Genomic DNA, 20466 nt, shown 5'->3' on the forward strand with positions numbered 1-20466 from the left:
ATGGATAGACTAAGTACGTTGTGGGTTGTAATTTGTCAAGCCCGCTCCTTAAATAATTATAAATATCTAACTGTATTATGTTTATTTTTGGTTAACTAGCTCCATTGATGTATCTTATGATGCTATGGCTAACAGAGTAGCTTCTTTCTGCACCCTCATAAAGCACAGATTTAATATTTAGCTAATCAGCAAGTAAGTGTGGTAATATCCGTTAAGCATTTACGGAATAAATACGACCAGATAAATGGTTAATTTAACCTGACAGTCTTTTTCTTCATCTTTTTAATGCAGCCTGCGTGAATGTGTGCTTGCTCATCCATTCAGACTCTTTATGTTGTCTCTCTGCAGATGTGCCCCCTCCGGGCCCCATGGATCTGCCCATGTCCCTGCTGGAGATGGGATGCTCTGGCAGGTTTGAGCTTATCACACACCCCGTGCCCGGCCAGTCTTTACCTCCACATAGCACGGTCAGTAAGGAGTGAGATACTGTTTACTCATACTATTTTAGCTAAGTTGTAGTCCAATAAAATGATTTGGTCTGTGTTACAACCTAATGTAAAGGATTAAGAATTCTTCAACTCAACGATAATGGCATGCTTCCGGGCTTGTGATTGGAAATCACTAATGCCGTTGCAGTGGAGCTTTTTAAGACTAAAGCCCTGTTCCCTTGTATTATGATTATGCACTGTGAGTGAAAACCCATGTAGACCTACTTTTTCCCCATTCTGAAATAAACAAGGGAGTAGATACAAATCTAGGGGTTGACCCAAAGACTTTAAAATATTTAATTTATTTGTTTCCTAATGAGAATTACTTTAGATACAAGAAACAAAATAAAAACAAAAACAAATAAAGCCAATCCTTGTACAATTGCTTTACCCATACATTTTTGTATTCAAGTCACCTAATCTAGCACATTTAGCTTCTTCAGAACTTATTCAAAGTGATGCTTATTAAAATTTCATATTATCTAAGTGACTTAACATTATGGTTTAGTTTCACCTGAGCTGATTGCTTATATTAAATAAGATTTGATTGTGTTTTATCTTTGGGGGATAGTTGATGGTGTTCATTTATAACTTATGTAAATATAGGGGAATTATTTGACTTGTTTTGTTTATGTGGCTCTTCAGGATGTCTCTCTGATCTCTTTTTTTTCCCATCCACAGCTCCCTCACGGGCTTCCTCCCACAAACCTGAACCTGGAGACAGAAGTAGAGAAACAGTTTTTAAGAGACCCTGCATGGCTTCCTATACACGACAAAGACTTTGCCTTCCAGAAGTTTCTCAAGTATTTATGTTTTTTATATTGCTAATTAAAAAAAACACTAATAGGCATATTTATTGATTTCACTAAATAATTAAGAGAGTTTCTTGAAATCATTGCTTCCTGAAATCTAACGTGTCTACGGGGGGAAAGTCAAATCTGATATTGTAATTATTATTGGGTTAAAATCAACGTATGTTTAAAGATGTGATTTTTGTGTGTGTGTGTGTTGCTTTTCTCATCAGGGTGACCCAGAGGAAGGTTGACGTTGACTCTCTGCTCAACTGTTGTCCATCTCCGCTTCACTCGGGACTGTCTGTTGTCAGAGATCCAACCACAGGAATGCTGCTGGACTTCACTGAGGTAACGTGGCAACATTTTCCTTATTAAAATAAAATCATTATTGTCAAATCATTATTGAACCTGACAAAGAGTATCTTATTGTTTATTAAAAGTGCTTTGCTGTTTCAGCTTTAAATATGTGTGGTCATTTTAAATATGTGGTTCATTTTAATACTTGGATCAACTTCTTTTTTTGGAGATGCCTTACTCTCTGAGAAGTTTAATTTGGCTTTTTCAGCCTAAAAATGGTCTCCTTCACATTCTTCAGCATCTCTTTAGGCTTTTTAGTGATCCAGTGAACAGCTACCAAATGCAAGCCCAACTCTTGGAATCAACCCCAGAGCTTTTCTCTTATTTAATGTGTCATGGAAGAATGAAGGAACAGGCCTGACCTAATCATAAAACTGCTTGTCAATCAATTATCCAGTTTCTTTTTAGCCTATGAAATTAGAGGACTGTGTATTAAATGGCTGTAATTCCTTAACAGTTAAAACTTTTGTTAAACTCCTTGAATTAAGCCAAGTTTGCTTTTCAATCAAATCTTGATTGTTTGATTTGAAATTCACTGTGGTTGTGTATAGCAACTGTGTCATTGGCCAAAACTTTACATGCATATTTCTATACATATTTTTCAAGACTGATTTTATCCATTTTGGAAAAAAATAGATCTTTTAGATTTTAGGGCCACCTAGATTTAATTTAAAAAACAAAAACAAAATTTTCACACTCAAGTTGTCACTATTTTTCACTTCTGCTTTTATCTTCAGATCTGTTTGTTCATATTGAAGAGTCAGAGTCTAGCAGCAGGTTATCATTATGGTCCTGCACATTATCACTGTAATCAAAGGTTGGCTTGATTCATTTCATTTTGGGTCTGTATTCTTTCTTCTTCTTTTTTTCCACCTGTAGGTGTTACTGGAGAACACCGGCCTGTCTGCAAAGAACTCGCTGTCATTGCAGCGCCAGCCTGGGCCTCCTTCTGAAAGCCTTCGAGGAAGCAACACCAACTACCCGTTCCTCCCCGGTGAGATTCTTTCATTCATTCAAAGCATTTTTTCTTAGTGATTTCCTGTATCTTTCTTTAGTTCAGATGTCGAAACTGAGGAGTTTTGTTATCTATTAATATTCTTGTTGTTATTGTCACAGGAGGAATGGAGGAACTGACGCTTGAACAAATCAAGAAGAAATCTGAGCTGGAGGAGGAAATTGACTTTGAGAGTGGTGATTTTTTTTCCCTCTTTTAAGCAGGATCAACGTAAAATAAAGTCAAACATATTTTATTATTTCACCTCTTAGAGTTTGAGTTTGTCATTACTCTTTTATAGATTTACTGAAGGTGGCCCCTGGACTGAAAGCTGGGATGGACTTTACTGACAAAGGTTAGAACTCAGACTGTCCCAACAAAAAAAAAATACTACATGGTCTAAAAGTAGATAAATTAATGATTTTGTCTTTTTAAAATTGTATCCTGAAGATGCCAAAATAGCGAAGCCAGAGGTCAACCTCATGTCGCTCCTGTCTACCGTGGAAGGCATTAGTGGTTTGCAGCTTGAGGAGAAGGAGAAAGACAAAGAAAGTGAAGATGCCCCCAAACTACCACGAACAAACAGTCTTGAAGACCTGGGCATCAAGGTACATCTTTTATTTCAGATATCTGGTAAAATGCTTTTCTTCAGATTATACTCCCTGAAATGAATGACTGTGAATGATAAATATTAGCGCAATATCTTTAAGTAAATATAGCAAACAGCTCGATTAAAAATGTGAAGGTTAATATGATGGGAGAAGTTTTACATGTGGTCAAATTCGCCTGTGTTGTGTATTGAGATGGTTCCCACCCAGCAAACACTCAGTGAAAAGGAAGTTTTGCCCGACATCTTAATGCTCAGGTTTGGTTCGAAGGTGAAAACTCAGATCTTGAACAAACATTGAAAAAAGAAAAGTGGTTGCCTGTTAGCCAACCAGTAGACCTGAACCCAGAACCTTCTTCCTCAAGGCAGCAGTACTACCAAACGTAACTTCTACCACAGTAACACGGTGCAGCCCACAGTGAGACATAACACTTTTAGAGATGTCATTTACATGTAGATGCATGTAAAGGGCAAATATGTTTCTTGACCACAGTCATTATACAATCAAACGAATGTCGTATTTGCTTTTTTTAAAAACATACTGCCTGGTGTCACGTGGACGTCTGACAACCTTTAAACAAAGTTTTGATGTACAGGTTGGGTTTTTTATGCATTGAGCATAATTTAGTTCTCCACCAAAGGAGATTCACCTAAAATGTAACAGAGGTGCCATTTACTCAATTAACTTGAAATGGATTCAAACACACGGAGATCTGTTGAGTAACATACTCTTACATGTGTATCACCAACCCTCAAAAGCCTGTTTTAAACAAGGAGAAACCCTGAAGATGAATTCAAACACAGACCGTTTGAAAATGAATGAAAAATTTGAAATATGGGAAGCAAGTTTGGTATCAGGCATGAATGCGTTCTTTTATTCTTTCTTTGAATTGTTCCGAGTACAACACAATACAATTTTATTTATATAGCACATTTAAAACCAGGGGGTACACCAAAGTGCTTCACAGTAAGGAATAAACAGTAAAATGATTACACTGAACAGTAAGTCATTAAAATGAGGTAAAATAGCAAAAACAAACAAAGGCATTAGTAAGTAGGGATGGGGAGAATTCATGATAATCCAGAGAAATGAGTAACGATACAACAACTAATGAGCGGTGACAATCAGCATGTCGGAAAAGCCAGGTTTTCAAGCATGCTTTAAAGGACCGAATGGAGTCAGAGGCACGAATGATAGCAGGAAGAGTATTCCAGAGGTTTGGTGCTACTGAGGCAAAGGCACGATCACCCCTAGTCTTCAGACGGTGCCCGGGCTGGGCCAGAAGTAACTGACCAGATGATCGTTCTTTGTTGTCATAGATGCAGAAAGAAAAGACGAGAGGTAAAATCTGGAAAAACACTGAGAACAAGTTTAGGGAAATTACTTCTCATCCTTCTCTCCTGCATTCATCCTTTAATTGTGGTGTTGATAAAGCTGTTTTCAGTATTTAGTTCTGATTTTAATTCAGTCTTTTTCCAGTGCAGAATTTGTAAAAATAAATGCTGCTATTCGCGTAGCAGTAAACAGACAGACATTAAAATAAAAGGAAATTGATGTGAGTTAACTGTCGAGTGTTGCTAAATATGAACTGCTCTGAAGCTTTGTTTCCTTCTCCTCTGCCTGCAGGATGCTGCGTTATCCTCGTCTCCTCCAGAGAAAGGAAAAGAAGAGAAATCAAAGCTAAAAGAGAACACAGAGGAAAACAAGAAATGGGCCATTCCTGTGAATATAACATCACCCTGCGATGACTTCTACAAACGCATCCCAAACCCAGCTTTCAAGGTTTGGATTCAACATAAAAAAAAAATAAAATCCATTTGTCTTATTTTGATATTTTCACCTCTCTCTGTTGCTTCTCTGAACACGGCATGTGGTGAGCTGTTAAGTGAAAACCTTTTTCTTTTTTCCCTGTTTCTCTGCTGCAGTGGCCTTTTGAGCTCGATGTTTTCCAGAAGCAGGCCGTGCTGAGGCTGGAAGCTCACGACTCCGTGTTTGTGGCCGCGCACACGTCTGCTGGAAAAACAGTGGTGGCCGAGTATGCCATCGCTCTCTCACAGAAACACATGACGAGGTGTGTATTTGTGCACAGCTCAGAAGTGAGCTAAACCCTTTTTCAGTACAAGCTGTAAGACAGAGGTTGTTCTTGTCTTCAAGGCTGGAAAAGAAGCAAGAAACACTAATGACACGAGACAGCTGTGACTCACAGCTCACATAGTTGTCTGCCGAAGGTGGTTTGATCCCCAGCTCCACATGTCACATCATTGGGCCAGATACTGAACCCCAAATTGCTCCTGATGAAAGTTCTACACGTGTAAAACATGTGCTTCATAGGAATAAAAAAGCACTATATAAATACTTTTTAAATACGAATACAAATGAATACGTTACAAAACCACTGATATCCTTACACCAGGAAGAAAGAAGACAAGATGAACTTAATTCATGTACTTAAAATGAAAGTACATAAATCCCCAGTAAAGAATGGAACAAGCTGGAAATGCTCTGCTACGACATTTTAAATTATAATATACAATAATAATATATAAATAAAATAATAATAAATATCAAATTATGCCATGCTGCAGTATTGTTTGGCCTGTTCACTGCTATACTTAATCACAGTGAGAACAATCTTAAAAAGGGTTGTTTATAGTGCTAAACACAAACATTAAAACAGTACTTTTAATCATACCGACGATTCACTTGAGATTCACGATGTCACCTGAGCCACTGCTGACCTTTGACTCCCGATCATGTAGCTTTGAGGACAGTAAACAAACACAGACAGATTAAAGTGACATAACTAAATCATAAAATAAATAGTAAAAAGTTACTTTTAATATTTTAATAGCCTGAGTCTCACCATTAGGTAATGATAGAGTGGTTATATTATGTTATGTGTTATGTTATATTATGGCTAAGTTTCTTATTTAAGGTTTACTTCAAACTGTTCTGTGGCAAATGGATAACATGACTTAGATTCAAATAAATAAATATTACACCCCAGAATAAAAGCAGCTTTTGTTGGCACTTTCACAGTCTTTGTTATTCTGACACAACCACTAGGTGGCACAAAAGTCAAATACTTTGTTTCCAAACATTTACAGTTTTCCTTCCTATCCAATGGATGGCTGATACTTGGTGACTTATATTTATCGACTGGTGTTTGTTTTTTAATTTTTCTATACTTAAAGTGTATGCAGGAATCGATACATTTAGCATATGTAACCCTTTAATCTGAAGACTGTTACTGCTTGTTGTTGTCATCTGTTACCTGACAGTGAGGCACGTAACAGGTAAACAGCTGTTTAGTGTTGTGGTCGAACATAAAGTTTTTAATGTCATTATTTTGTTCTTGTTTGGCATTATTAGACTTCACAGTCTGTAGTCTTCTAATATATATATTTAATACATAATTAGACCTATAACATCCAGATTAAAGTGTTTTTTCTTTGCAGAGGTTTATTAGAGGTTTATTTTCCTCTCTCTCTCTTTCTTGTGTTGTTAAAGGACCATCTACACATCTCCTATCAAGGCTCTGTCCAATCAGAAGTTCAGAGACTTTAAAAACACATTTGGGGACGTTGGACTCCTTACGGGCGACGTCCAGCTCAGTCCTGAGTCGTCCTGCCTCATCATGACCACTGAGATCCTCAGGTGCTCGGACTGTTTGTTGTAAATATTAGAAGCAACGTATTGGGTAGAGTAAAGTTTCTAGATTGCTCCGTCCTCTCCTCTCTCAGGTCTATGCTTTACAACGGTTCAGAGGTCATCAGGGACTTGGAGTGGGTGATCTTCGACGAGGTTCACTACATCAACGACGCTGAGGTCAGGGAGCGCTCCCACGGATTCATTTTTTTCCAGCTGATTTTCGAGGTTAATTGACTTTCCTCTCGTGTTTGCTTTCCTCAGAGAGGGGTTGTGTGGGAGGAGGTTCTGATTATGCTTCCCGATCACGTCAGTATCATTCTCCTCAGCGCCACAGTGCCAAACGCTCTGGAGTTCAGTGAGTGGATCGGGTAGGTGCACCACGCTGACAGCAGCCACTGAGCATTAGAGAGCTAATTGTGGAGTGGTGACAGTGGCTGCAGTCGGTAATTCTCCTTTAGAAATCTGCTCTCGCACAAAACGATTCAAAGCAAGACTTCAGCTTCCGCCATTAATTGCATTTCTCTGTCTCGCCCTTATTATTGTTTTTTTTTTTTTTTTTTTTACCCCAGTCGTATTAAGAAGAGGCACATTTATGTGATCAGCACACTAAAGAGACCCGTGCCCTTGGAGCATTATCTGTACACGGGGAACAGCACCAAGACTCAGAAAGAGATGTTCCTGCTGGTGGATGCTACAGGAAACTTCCTCACTAAAGGGTACAGCTTCGCCGCGTGGTGCTTCCCTAGTTAATAATTTCTTGAAGTTGTTTCTCAAAGAGGAAGTTGTGTTTCTTGTTCAGATATTACGCAGCCGTCGATGCTAAGAAGGAGCGCACCAGCAAACATGCTCAGTCATTTGGCACAAAAAACACCTCTCAAAACACCACCGCTAGTCAGGTAATTCTCTTTTGTCACTATTTTGCCTTTTGATTTCTCTCCAAGTCATCCTCTTATTTCCTGTTTTCATCCATCTCCCTATTTTTTAATTATTTGCTTCACCCCACAGGACCGATCAGTGTGGCTCACCCTCCTGCACTTCCTGTCCCAGCGGCAGCAGACCCCGGTGGTTGCATTCACCTTTTCTCGAACACGCTGTGACGAGAACGCCCGCTCGCTGGACTCCATGGACCTAACCACCTCCATAGAGAAGGCGGAAATTCACTCTTTCTTCCAGAAAAGTCTCACTCGCCTCCGAGGAGGAGACCGGCAGCTGCCTCAGGTAACGAGCAGTCAGCAGGGGCCCTGCTTTTCCTCTCCCCCAGACTGTTAATACAGGCTGCTTTCTGAATTGTGATGAATGATAATTTCTTCTTTTATATGAGTATTTAATAATCATCTGGAACAAAAAGCTCCCCTAGGTACAATATATTCATCATAATAATGAAGGCATATAAAAAGATTTGCTATTTTGGTGTGCAGTTTCACTGCAGCATATGCACAGACGTGGTTAGTTTACATACACTCAACATGGACATGAAAGAATATGCATAATTAATTTATTTCCATAAATACAAGAAATTTTAATTTGAAAATGACTGAATCTTTGTGCTTTTTAGGATTTTAGACTTTTCTTAAACAGCGGCTTAATTTGCAGCACACTTAAACTGACTTCCAGTCAAAGATTTATGGTGTTTTGCCCACAATAGAACATGTTAATGTAACATTAAACTTGTCATTGGGGTCTTCTTTTAGATCTTGCTCATGAGAGACCTGTTGAAGAGAGGAATCGCAGTCCATCACAGCGGGATCCTGCCAATCCTGAAGGAGGTCATTGAGATGCTTTTTTCCAGAGGCCTCGTAAAGGTGAGCGTGACTGGAAGTTGAAACAAAGCTATGATGCTAATGTGGCTTGGACCACAGCTGTGTTTGAAATCATGCTTTTGAAAATATTGGTGCAACACACACTACAGGATGTTATTGAGATTATTGTGGCAGAGGGAGCAATGCACCACACTTAATACATAAGTATTAATAGTCTCATGGGGGTGCAGATGTTAATCTGTGGTGTAACCACCTGCGCTAATATCGTCAGTAACGCTGCTGTGAGGAAAAAACTAAAGTTATGCACAATTAGCAAATCAGAGAATTCTGTGAAAACAAATATGGTGGTAGAAAAATATCTTTCCGTATCTTAATATCAAGTGCGTCTTTTTCTTGGAATTTGTTTTCTCAAGCAAATCTGTGATGATCAGGTGGGGAAGTATTTGATGGAAATGACTTGGAATTTCTCTGTAATAGCTGTGGTCAGAAAAGCGGATGATGGTTAGTGAGCCTGCAGGCTGAATCTTGGATGAGATGTAGCTACAGGGCTTGTTTTCTCTTTGGAAGAATGAGATCAGAGGAAAAAGAGGCAATTTTGTGCTGCAACCCCACCTATTTGCTACACTCACCTTCATTTGCAAATAAAATTAGCTCTACCAGCTGTCTGCATCTTCCCTTCCTCTCCCAGGTGCTGTTTGCCACCGAGACCTTTGCGATGGGAGTGAACATGCCCGCCAGGACCGTGGTGTTCGACAGCATCAGGAAACATGATGGAACCGGCTTCCGAAATCTGCTGCCAGGTTTGATACTCTCCATCTCAGCCGCCATCACTAATGCTTGCTAGTCCTTGAGGATAAATTGTAGCTGAGGAAAAACAAGCATTTTGAGACCTGTGCTCATGCCATGAACCATATTTTTAGGTGAGTATATTCAGATGGCGGGCAGAGCGGGCCGGAGAGGTTTGGACGCCACGGGCACTGTGATCATTCTGTGTAAAGCCGGCGTTCACGAGATGGCGGATCTGCACGTCATGATGCTGGTGAGGGCCGCAGCAGGGTTTCATTTCATAACATCTACCTGCCGCGTGGGTTTATACATCGTTCCACTCAAGTCTCTCGGTACCCATCTCTCCACATCTAAAGCAAAGCTGCACCGCTTGTTTATTTTGGCTGTGATTCAAGGAAGGTGTTGCACGCTCCGTTATTCATTTAACATTTAATTACACAGTTGAGTGGGCTATTTTAACACAGTCTCCCTCTGTGCCAGTTTGAAAAGCACTGCTTTGGGTTCAGTGTGGAACTGAAACACAAATTGTGTTTTTTATCCTTTTTTCTTTCATGGATGCTTTACTTTCTTTTGTAAACGTAGAAAGCCAGAGCCTCCTCTTCTACAGATGGTGCAAAATTAAATAGGCTGTGGTCTTTTTTCACAATATTTCTGGACTTTCAAGGCTGATATTAATTTTTGAGATGTACAGTGCTGTGAAAAAGTATTTTCCTCCTTCCTATATTTGTTGGTTTGTTAGTTTCTTTTTGCATATGTTTCATATCATTAAACAAATCCTAATATTAGGCTAAGATGACCCAAGTAAATACAAAATCTGCTGGGGTGAGATCAGGCATACGCTGGGTGGTGTGGCTGTAAGTAATTACAAAGTGTTACGCTTTAAAAAAGAAATCAGTGGCGTCAGTAGATGAATTGGAATCAGAGCAGTTTTGATTTTCTAGCTTTAGAAAATGGTTTGCATCCCATTTCTGTGCTGACTCTTCTTCCTGTGTGTCTCCCTCAGGGTAAGCCCACCCTTCTCCAGTCCCAGTTCAGACTGACTTACACCATGATCCTCAACCTGCTGCGAGTCGAAGCCCTCCGTGTGACCGACATGATGAGGAGGAGCTTCTCTGAAAGCCACAGAGATACTCAGGTAACATTTACAGCTTCATTGAATTGTTGCTCTGTAACATGTTTCCTGTCTAAGAGCAGCTGAGAAATGTTTCTTTTAAATTTTGTCTTGCTGCTGCAGACCCACGAGAAGAGGATCAGCCAGCTGAAGCAGATGTTGTCCGCTATGCCCTCCGTGGACACAGAGGGCCAGCTCTCTGACCTGTTGCCTTACTACCACACGGTCACCGAGCTGAAGAAAACCACAGAAGCAGTCCAGGTAAACTCGGACATATTCAGAATCACGATTACATTCATACAGCTTTAATCAGCTGCTTGTTTACCTTTATCATTTCCTCCCCGTCTCAATCTCAGCACGCTATTCTGGAGTCTGTGAATGGGCTCAAGGCTCTCTCAGTGGGTCGAGTCATTGTGGTTAACAACAAACAGCATCTCAACGCCTTAGGAGTTATCCTACAGGTAGGTGTATATTCAGTGTGACACCCAACCACAGCTATTCTGTGACACCAGGACTATTTGGGGTCATATTACCTGTTTCAGAGCAGATACTACTTGTGGATGAAGACGGTTTTGTGTGACTGTGGATGCATGAGCAATCAGACACTTACCTGATTGTGCTGTGCAAAAGATAAAAACCTAAAGAGGGGCTAAATCTTACATAGGATTTATTTCATAAAGAAAAGAATAGCTTATTTGTGTAGAATTATGTAACAGTGGCAATTAACAAGTGAAATAAATAATCAGATTTTGTATAAAAATGCAAACTAGGATTAAAAAATGGCTGATTATTGAGCGAAAAGTGAAAGTTGCTAGTTTGATGCATGTTTCAGTGTCGTTAATTCCTCCAGTGAGATGAATACACAGAAAGTAAACAATAACCTAAAATCATCCTGTTTCAAATTCTTTGCTCACACAAATAAAATTTGAAAAATTGGTACCAAAGACGTTGTTTTGCCTAAAAAAAATAAATAAAACGGAACTATTAATCAGGCTCTTCAGCTCTGTTGTTTTTTTTCTAATGAAGTTTGTGTTATTTATAGGTTGCTTTGGTGCTTAGATGTTCAAAGTCAGTACATTACTTTTGTTTTATCTGCTCATATTAAGGCTGAATTAGTTGATGAACATCGTGACAAAAGGAAAATGGGAAAATGATACGGACAGTGAGACAATCAGAAAGTGATACAGAGTCACAAAGAAGATTTTTTCTTAAATAATATTGTCGGCGATGTTGAGCTGAACAAGTCTCCATATGAGCTCTGTGCCCAGCCTCTGGTCTCACTGGTGAGACAGGTGACATAAAAGCTGAACGGGTCACCAGTAAAAGAGGAAATACATCCAGACGCTCATTCTCAGCAGAGGGTGGTGTAGAGTTTCTACGTCACCCAACCTACATGTGTTCGGATTGCCACAGATCTCCCTCATGTGTGAACAGTGTACAGTGTCCTTGCTCCCGTATCGTTCTCTGACTTTTCTCTGTGCCTCAGGTGTCCAGTGCCTCTGTGAACCGCACCTTCACAGCCCTCATCATCTGTGAGAAGGGCAACGAGGAAGGAAAAGGCAACGACAACGCCGCTCTGCCTCACCTCCACAACACGTCTCTCTTCATACCTGAAGGTGAGGAGGTGGGGTTAGCTGCAGATGCTAGCCAGCTCTGTGTGATCGCTTTCACGAACCACTTTTCAATTATTTGATGTAATTAATTTCCTGTTTTGCCTTTAACGTTCATCAGGCCCCTGCAGTCACACGGTGCAGAAGTTGAAGCTTCAGGACATCTCAGCCATCACGGTGAAAACCCTCAAAGTGATTCCAGAAAGGATCATCGATAATTACAACAAGAGGCAACAGCCACGATTCAAGTATGCATTTGTTGTCTTTGTCGTGATTTAAGCACTTTATTTATTTTTCTAATGAGGATCCTATTTCAACAGCGTGAAACAGCGTGTTATACTGCCATCAGAAGATGGGTCATAAGGGATCACCATGATCAGCAACAATGTTTAGTTGGTGCTAAGAAGCCAAAAATGTGCCAAAAAAATATCTCTCACATGCTTTCATGTTATATACCCCAAATTCTGACCCGACTATGTGAATGTTGCAGGAAGAATCAAGACTCATTATACCAGGCAACATTTTTCCTGGTTGAATTGTAACCTCAGTTTGTCACCTGCTCCGAGGTTTTAATAAGTTGCCCATTCATAGGTGCTCTTCTGCATACTTGGGTTGTAGTTAGTGGTTATTTTAGTTACTGTTGCCTTTCTATCCGCCTACAGATGGTTGTGTGGGAAAATCCTGGGAGACCAGCAGTTCTGAAATACTTCAACCAACAACCATGTCACGTTCAAAATCACTTTAATCACATTTCTTCCTCATTCTGATGCTTAGTTTGAACTTCAGCAGGTTGTCTTGACCATGTCTACATATCTAATTCCACTGAAAATGTCTGCCATGTGATTGGCTGATTAAATGTTGGCATGTAATATGTAGCTGAATAGGTGTACCTAATGAAGTAGGAGGTGAAAATATATACATTTGTCTGATTCTGTTGCTGGTTGTGCTTCATAATTACATATCTTTATTGATTTTCTTTTGTATTTTCTTTTATTTTTAGCTGGTTTTTACTGTGTTTTTTGTTCTCTTATGAAAGCGACACTACAGATATTGACAGGGTTTACAGGGAGAAATGAAAAGGGCCTCATCACTCTACCAGATGGATTACCACCTTTTCTTTTTTGTCACTGCTATAGTTTAAAAATATCTGGCCTTTGTTGTTGTTGTCATTTTCTTGCATTTCTCAGATCAGTCTACACTGTCAAGCTAAAAATCTTCATCACTTCCCTTTGTCTTTTAGGCTTGATCCTCCTGGTCAAGCCATCTCCACGGCGACACAGGAGCTGCTTCGATTGGCAGAGGCTAACCCCGGCGGCATAGCAACCCTTGACCCCGTCAATGACCTCCAGCTGAAGAGCGTTGATGTGGTGGAGGCCAACATGAGGCTCCGTGTGCTGCAAGACAGCCTCAGAGATTTCAACTGCATCCACTCACCCATGTTCGCAGAGCAGGTGTGTGTGTCTGTGTGTGTGCGTGTGCGCGCGACAGTTTTAAAAATATGCTGCAATGAGAAAAGTGTCTCAGCCCGAGTGTTTGCTCATAAAGAAAGAAAATCACATTTATTTTGTGCAGCAGTTACACATCTATGCAGCTAATTAACATCCTTACATAAGACCGGCCCCCCTCCTTGATAGCGTCTCTCGTTTCTCCCTTCTCACAACACCGCCAGTTTCTTTTTATCCTTCCAATTTTTCCCCCCTCTTCTAATTTCACAATAATAACATCAAACTCAAAAACCAGATCTCTGCTTCTGTGCCGTCTCTCCTGTCTTCCTGGCAGCTTCATTGGGGAGATAAGATGCAAGAATCTGAGCTGACTGCTTCTATAATTACCCATATAGGCTCATAGCTGCAGCTCATCACTGTCTCACAGGCACAGCGTGTTATTTGAGCCACCAATACACACACACACACACACACACACACACACACACACACACACACACACACACACACACACACACACACACACACACACACACACACACACACACACTCTCTCTCTCATTACTCTGCAAGATAACAAGCTCTTACTTGCAGTATCAGTGTCTCCTGTTATCACTGCACATTCACACTTCCTTATGTCTTTATTCAACCTTGTGGGTAATAAAAATTGGCGGTGTGGAGATCGTCCTCAGTGGTTTAAAGCTGCGTTAGCTAAAGATGCGTTAATGAGAGTACAGAAGTTTTTTATTATCTTCTTCTCTGTTGAATTCACTGGATTTAGGCCAAGTTCTGCTGTTTCATTTCTCAAATTGAGTATCCTGTGTGTCTGTGTGTGTCAGTTTGCTCGGATTAAGGAGAGGATGAGCCTGCAGGAAGAGCTGGACCAGCTCCTCTTCCTTGTGTCGGACCAGTCTCTGACTCTGCTGCCAGAATACCACCAGAGGATCAAGGTTTGGATGAGAGTCTTTATCCTGACGTGTTTCTGTCCGTTGGCAGAAAAATGAATCACCGGCTATTTTTATAAGTCAGTCATTTACTGAGTAAAAAAAAAAAGTGTAAAGACCTCTCGGTTGCTTCTCAGATTGGAATATTTTCCTCTTCGTCATCTTCCTGTGTGATCGTATGTCTATGAATTATTGAATTTATAATACCTTTTAGACATAAAAAAGTTCCCATCACAATTTCCCAAAAGTCAGAGTTTGCTTAAATGAGGTTTTTGATAATCTCAATAATTCCCAAGACATCAGAAGTTTGCTACATTGTCCTCGATTTGAGTCCAGATGGGATCTGTGCTGCGTTTGTCTTTCTCTGCTGATTATGTCTCTAATAAAAGCATCAAAATAGGTGAAAAAAATTTACAAATATTTAATTTAGAGACAAAGAAAGGAGCTAATATTTAAAAATTACCTTATGCTAACAGTGATGCTAACAAGCTGTTTATTTTTGCCATTATAGAATTTAGTATTAACATGCATATGTTTGCTATTCAGCACTTAAAGCAGACTCTACCCGCTGTGCTGTTTACATTTCACAAGAGAAGCAAAATTCATCCTCCAGGTGGCGCTGGAGGAAAAATATTCTTTAAAAGTGACAAAGATTCACCGCCTCATCACAGAAGATGATCCCAACAGTTGAATCAGTAAATCAAAGTACAAATGTTATACAATGCTACTTTTGGCTCCACAGGTGGAATCGAACCAGCACATCTGGAATCGAACCAGCAACTTGCTTGCCAAAGAAATGTGGGACAGCCCTAAGTATTATATATTAAAGAGCTGGTTTGAGGCAGTAAACGAGCTCAAAGCGTTCAGCTGCATGTTCAGTAATGGTGCACACACTCGGCCATTTGCATGAGCTCTTTGTCAGGTGATGGAGGATCCAGTCATCCTCATCAGGACATTGAACCAATAAGGAACTCCCTCAGGCTCCCTTTGCAGTAAAATGTCTGGGATTGCACCACCTTTCAGTCACAGCTAGTGCAATCCCTCCACATTTCTTCTTACGCCTCAAATTTCATATCAGTGAGATTTTTCAGTCTGGACTCAAGTTGTTGAATGCTTGACATTTTTTATCTGTTAGCATAGTTTCCCAGGTTTTAGTAGCACTTTTTCCTTCAAAACTCCACAAAAATAAACAAACTCAGAGGTTTATTTTCCTCGCCGGCCTCCCTCAGGTCCTTCAGTCCCTCCAGTACATCGACAGCGGCGGGGCAGTGCAGCTGAAAGGCCGCGTAGCCTGTCAGATCAGCAGCCACGAGCTGCTGCTGACGGAGCTTCTGTTCGAGAACGTCCTGAGCCCGCTGGCGCCCGAGGAGAGCGCCGCCCTGCTGTCCTGTCTGGTCTTCACTCAGAACACCCAGGTGGAGCCGCACATCACCAACACACTGCAGGAGGTGAGGAGGCAGAGGAGTTTTTTTTCCCTTATGACTCACTCACACACAAACACTCACGTCATGTGACAATGTGCACATTTGATGAACAACGTTCCGCAGGAAAGACGGCGAGGGCACGTCACCTGACTCACCCCAGTCACTCCCTCACTTTGAAATCACTCGCCGAGTCTTTTGCTTAAACACGAAGGAGCTTTATGGCAGCCTGAATTAGTGATGACTTAAGTAGCAGTGCAGACACTAGAAGAGCAGAAGTACAGCGACGCGGTTTGTAAAGCAGGTTCATAATGTCCACACTGAGAGGCGGGAGAGCGAGTCACTTGTACCTACATGATCAAATCTGGCCACCAGCTAAACTCAGCATCCCGATCTTGTCATTTTTCTCTACCAGGGCATCGAGCAGGTGAAGTCGGTGGCTCAGCGCATCGGAGAGCTGCAGCGGGAGTGTGGGATACCGCAGACGGCCGAGGAGTTTGTAGGCCAGTTCAAGTTTGGCCTCACAGAGGTGGTTTACTGCTGGGCCAGGGGAATGGTGAGGTTTAACACTTTGTTGGGCTTTATTTGACCCCAGTCACACCTTTTGGTGAGAGGAAGTGTGTCTAAGAATGTGTGGGAATGACTTCACTGAGAACAGAGGAAGTAAAAGCAGTTTTCAGTCTGCTGGGGCTCTCGGAGCAGAGGTGAGCGTGATCCTCTTAAATCCAACTAACAAGTCATCGGGTCACAGATGTGCTGTTCCTCTGCTGAGACGAGAAAGTGTAACGCATATTAATATTAATCCACCAGCTCTGCCTACCTGATGAGCACATTTAACCCCAAACAGGAGGGAAGAATCCAGATTAAGACAACACTCAATGCCAGATGACAGAGATTACACTTTAATCCCTGCTGTTACTGGGACTGGTGATATTTATAAGATTATTTATTTATTTATAACCCTTTAAAGCAAAAAGGAATAAAAAAAAAAAATACTATCATTTGTTCCTATTACATCAACATTCCAGTCTTCAACCTGTCATTGACACCTGGATTTGGCCTCTTTCTTCCATTTTTCTCAACACTGTTCCTCCTGAACTCTTATCATGTGACTCAGTTTCATAACTGCCATTCGTCTTGCGTTGGTGGATCCAGTTTTTGTCATTTCTTTGTGATGGATTTCTTACAGACTGCTAACAAGATTTTAAACAAATACATGACCCAGTAATTTTAGCAGTTACCAAATTAATACACTCCCTGAAATCTACAATCCCAGGTTAGAGCCAAAAGACATTTACATTTACTCCAACATGGCTGTTTGCAGATTCAGACTTGCTTTTAATTCTGGGTGTTGACAATAAGTGTTATCAAATCTTAAGAAATTAACTGTTGTCTTCTCAACATACGCAACCTCAGAAATATTCTTACACCCCCCCCCCCCTTACATGTAGCATTTCCTCTCCATCAGTTGTTGCTATAATGTAGATACTACTCTATTTCTTTGAAATGTTGACTCCACTTTTGTCCTCTGAGCTTTACTTCTTTACTCAGAAAAACCCAAGATGATTTCTTCTTATATGAAAATTGTTTTAAACTTTTTTGTTGTTTTTCTGATCTGCAGAGCGGTTAAACAGCATCACTGGTTTATTTTTGCAGGTCTTTGTACTTGCCAAAGGAAAAGTAAAGCTCAAAAACAAGCCCGATCATTCAGTTGCAAATAAGGACAAAGATTAGAATCACAAGTAGTGTGATTACTCAAACTGCATGTTGTGAACAATCATGAGAATTTAAACACTAACTTCTCAGTTTTGGCTTCAGGTATCAGGATTTGTGGTTCTTAAAAAGCTCTTTGTTTTTTTTAAAGCTGCCTGCAAATCTAATCATGTTTTTATTCATCACATGCAATTTAATGTTACAAAATATAATGAGTTTATCACTTTATGTCACCCCAGACAGAGTATCCTGGAGTACCAGAATGTTACCATAGAAACTGTCTCCTTTCTTTACTTTATGAATGGATAAACTTAAGATGTGATTCGTGCTGTTAAAGTTTCCTCTTCGTCACTCACCACCTCCTCTGTCCCGTCCCAGCCCTTCGCAGAGATCGCCCAGCTCACGGACGTCCAGGAGGGCACGGTGGTCCGCTGCATCCAACGCCTGGACGAGGTGCTGAAGGAGGTGAGGCAGGCCGCCCGCATCGTGGGAGACTCCGTCCTGGGGAGCAAGATGGAGAAGGCGTCCTTGGCCATCCGCAGGGACATTGTCTTCACTGCCTCCCTGTACACCCACTGAAAGGTGGCAGGAGGGGGGAGGTGTGCCTGAAGCCAAGTGCTTTCTTTGAGGTGGAGGGGTGAGGGAGATGTACAGGGAGGAGATAATTGAGGCAAGAGTGTCTTCACATGTTTGGAGCTGAATGTGCCTACAAAACATGTTGATGTTTACATATAAATTCTTAGCAGGATGGAGGGACTTGTTTTAATCAAACAGACCAAAGTGCAGACTGTGAGGTGGGGGTTGGGGGCTGCATTGTAATTTATTGTACAGTAATAAAAAAAAAAATCTCTATTCAAAGCCTGCCTTTGTTTGTTTGTTTGCATGGGTCTATTCTTCTGGGTTTCTTAACTACAAATCTGTCATCATGTGAGGACAAGATGTGTGAGGGAGGGCGGTGAGAGAGATCCATCCAATTCAGAGACTGCCTCGTTTGTTGAGCTGTAATGGGATGTTCCAGCCTGCTGCCTGTGCGCGCTGCCCGAGTCCGAGCTGTCGCTTTAAGACAGCGATAGCTTTGTGTCTCATTAATTCAATGTACAGCGACGCGTTAGCGGAGAAACATTATTAGACTGCCCTGCGCGCACAGAGAGGAGAGGAGGGGGAGCTGAACGGAGCTGTGCGCGGTGACAGAGCCGGGTTTAAAGCAACAAAGGAAGAAGAAAAAACACCTCAAGTTGTTACTGCCGCTAAAGAAATAAAGATGAAAACATCCTGAGGATGGGCTGCACACGTTTGGATTAAAAGTCTGCATCATCGCGCACTTGAAGGAGGATTTTCACCACCAACTGGAGTAAAGGGAAAAAAAATAGATCCGATCAAAGGAGGCGGACAGAAGATCTGAAAGCATGTCGTCAGAAAAGCACGGTGAGGCGTTTTAATTGTCTGAAGCATGAAGGCAGATCCAGGGCATCGGCCTATATATATGTGTGTGTTTTGGTTTTTTCTAGTTTGCTGTCATCTGCGCTTTTCCCAGCTGCCCCCTTGTCAACCTCTCCATCCGCTTTTGCTTCTGCTGTGTCTACAAGATGATGCACCGCTGTGTGGGTGCAGCTTTGGTGGGGGTTGGAAAAAATAACCGCAGGGCCGTGGAGACTTTAAACTAATATCATCAGACTTTCTGTGTGTATCTGCTGAATTTATTTCTTTTACATTTAGTTTATTTTCATGTTCAGATTTTCTTCACTGAAGTGAGCTTTCACATCCTTCCTGCACTCCCTGTTCCCTATTTTTCCTCCCCTCTGTTATATATGTCTCACATCATTACGCACGGGCCTACGTACATCTCTCCTGACTATAGACAGGATGTGGGTGTCCTTTGCGCGTGCACGCCTTTAACAACCATTTATTGCTCGTGAACCCGAGCCTCTCTTCCACAGACACACACACACTTTATAATCCTTCCACTTTCTAATATTTTAGAATTTGAAGCACCAGTTACTGATGTTGCTGGTGAACTGCATCTTTCCTCTTAAAAATATTCAAATAAACAGTAAAACAAAGTAGACGATGACACCTGATCTTGCCTCAGGAGGCGTGAAGAGCATAATGTGGAGCCGGCTGTAAACGTGACCGCTGTCTTATGCTTTAATCAGATCTGAGAGGCTATAATTAAACAATGGATGGACATCTGCTGATGCTCAGAAGACACTCATGGGAATGCAACACCATTAAAACACAGCAGGGATGTTAATGTGTTCAGCTGAATGGATGTACAGGTATTAGTTAACTGTTCCAAGCTTCTAAGTAGCAAATGCCTCAAGAAGACAGTATTACAGGCATTTTGCTGATGACAGACAGACTCGGTTTTAGTTCTAACTCGAGGGCAGCATCACACTCAGGTGTGCCACTGCCACAGCTCTGTGCATGCTTCTGGGTGAATCATCAAACATTAACGTGGCCAGTCACACCTGAGCTTTTCCCACAGCTCAACATGTCTCAGGTTGTAACTCAACAGAGAAAATCAATATTTCTGATTAGGTGTGTTTGACGGCTTCTGGTCAGTAAAATCTGCAGCTGTGGGCGCTGCAGATTGACTGCGACCTTAAAGGGACACTTTACCCCAAATCAGACATATCCTACCTCGGGCCTTAACCTGCTGTTTATTGATCTCAGCTGTTTTTAGTCTGACTTTTTATGATATCTGCACCAAACCAGCTCAGAAATGCTCACTTTACTTGGAATAAAATGCAGCCAAATGGAAGATAGATGGATGCTACAGATTCA

At 41.2% G+C, this 20466-nt stretch overlaps 2 protein-coding genes across 3 annotated transcripts in view; both read left to right on the forward strand.

The window, feature by feature from the left end:
- On the forward strand, positions 1 to 19040 carry skiv2l (SKI2 homolog, superkiller viralicidic activity 2-like). 2 transcript variants are annotated; one of them, XM_040021511.1, is made up of 29 exons: positions 1 to 13; positions 349 to 467; positions 1170 to 1291; positions 1513 to 1630; positions 2519 to 2633; positions 2756 to 2830; positions 2935 to 2988; positions 3084 to 3241; positions 4868 to 5023; positions 5167 to 5312; positions 6752 to 6898; positions 6985 to 7069; positions 7154 to 7260; positions 7462 to 7608; positions 7692 to 7788; positions 7898 to 8110; positions 8584 to 8694; positions 9341 to 9452; positions 9573 to 9691; positions 10442 to 10573; positions 10673 to 10810; positions 10906 to 11010; positions 12036 to 12165; positions 12281 to 12407; positions 13400 to 13610; positions 14444 to 14554; positions 15778 to 15996; positions 16385 to 16525; positions 18061 to 19040. In XM_040021511.1, exons 1-29 carry the CDS (start codon positions 1 to 3, stop codon positions 18259 to 18261), a joined length of 3729 nt encoding a protein of 1242 aa, XP_039877445.1. In that variant the 3' UTR covers positions 18262 to 19040. The 2 variants fall into 2 exon arrangements, with proteins under 2 accessions (XP_039877445.1, XP_039877446.1); XM_040021512.1 differs by lacking the exon at positions 1 to 13 and adding an exon at positions 60 to 192.
- Positions 18994 to 20466, forward strand: part of prrt1 (proline-rich transmembrane protein 1) — an 11315-nt gene continuing 9842 nt past the window's right edge. Inside the window, exon 1 of the mRNA XM_040021529.1 lies at positions 18994 to 19107. Within this exon, the coding sequence (XP_039877463.1) occupies positions 19089 to 19107 (19 nt within the window). The 5' untranslated portion in view covers positions 18994 to 19088. The remainder of the gene's footprint in view (positions 19108 to 20466) is intronic.

The sequence above is a fragment of the Simochromis diagramma genome, unplaced genomic scaffold (genome assembly GCF_900408965.1).
Source record: "Simochromis diagramma unplaced genomic scaffold, fSimDia1.1 OVJJ01000753.1, whole genome shotgun sequence".
Classification (NCBI taxonomy): Eukaryota; Metazoa; Chordata; class Actinopteri; order Cichliformes; family Cichlidae; genus Simochromis; species Simochromis diagramma.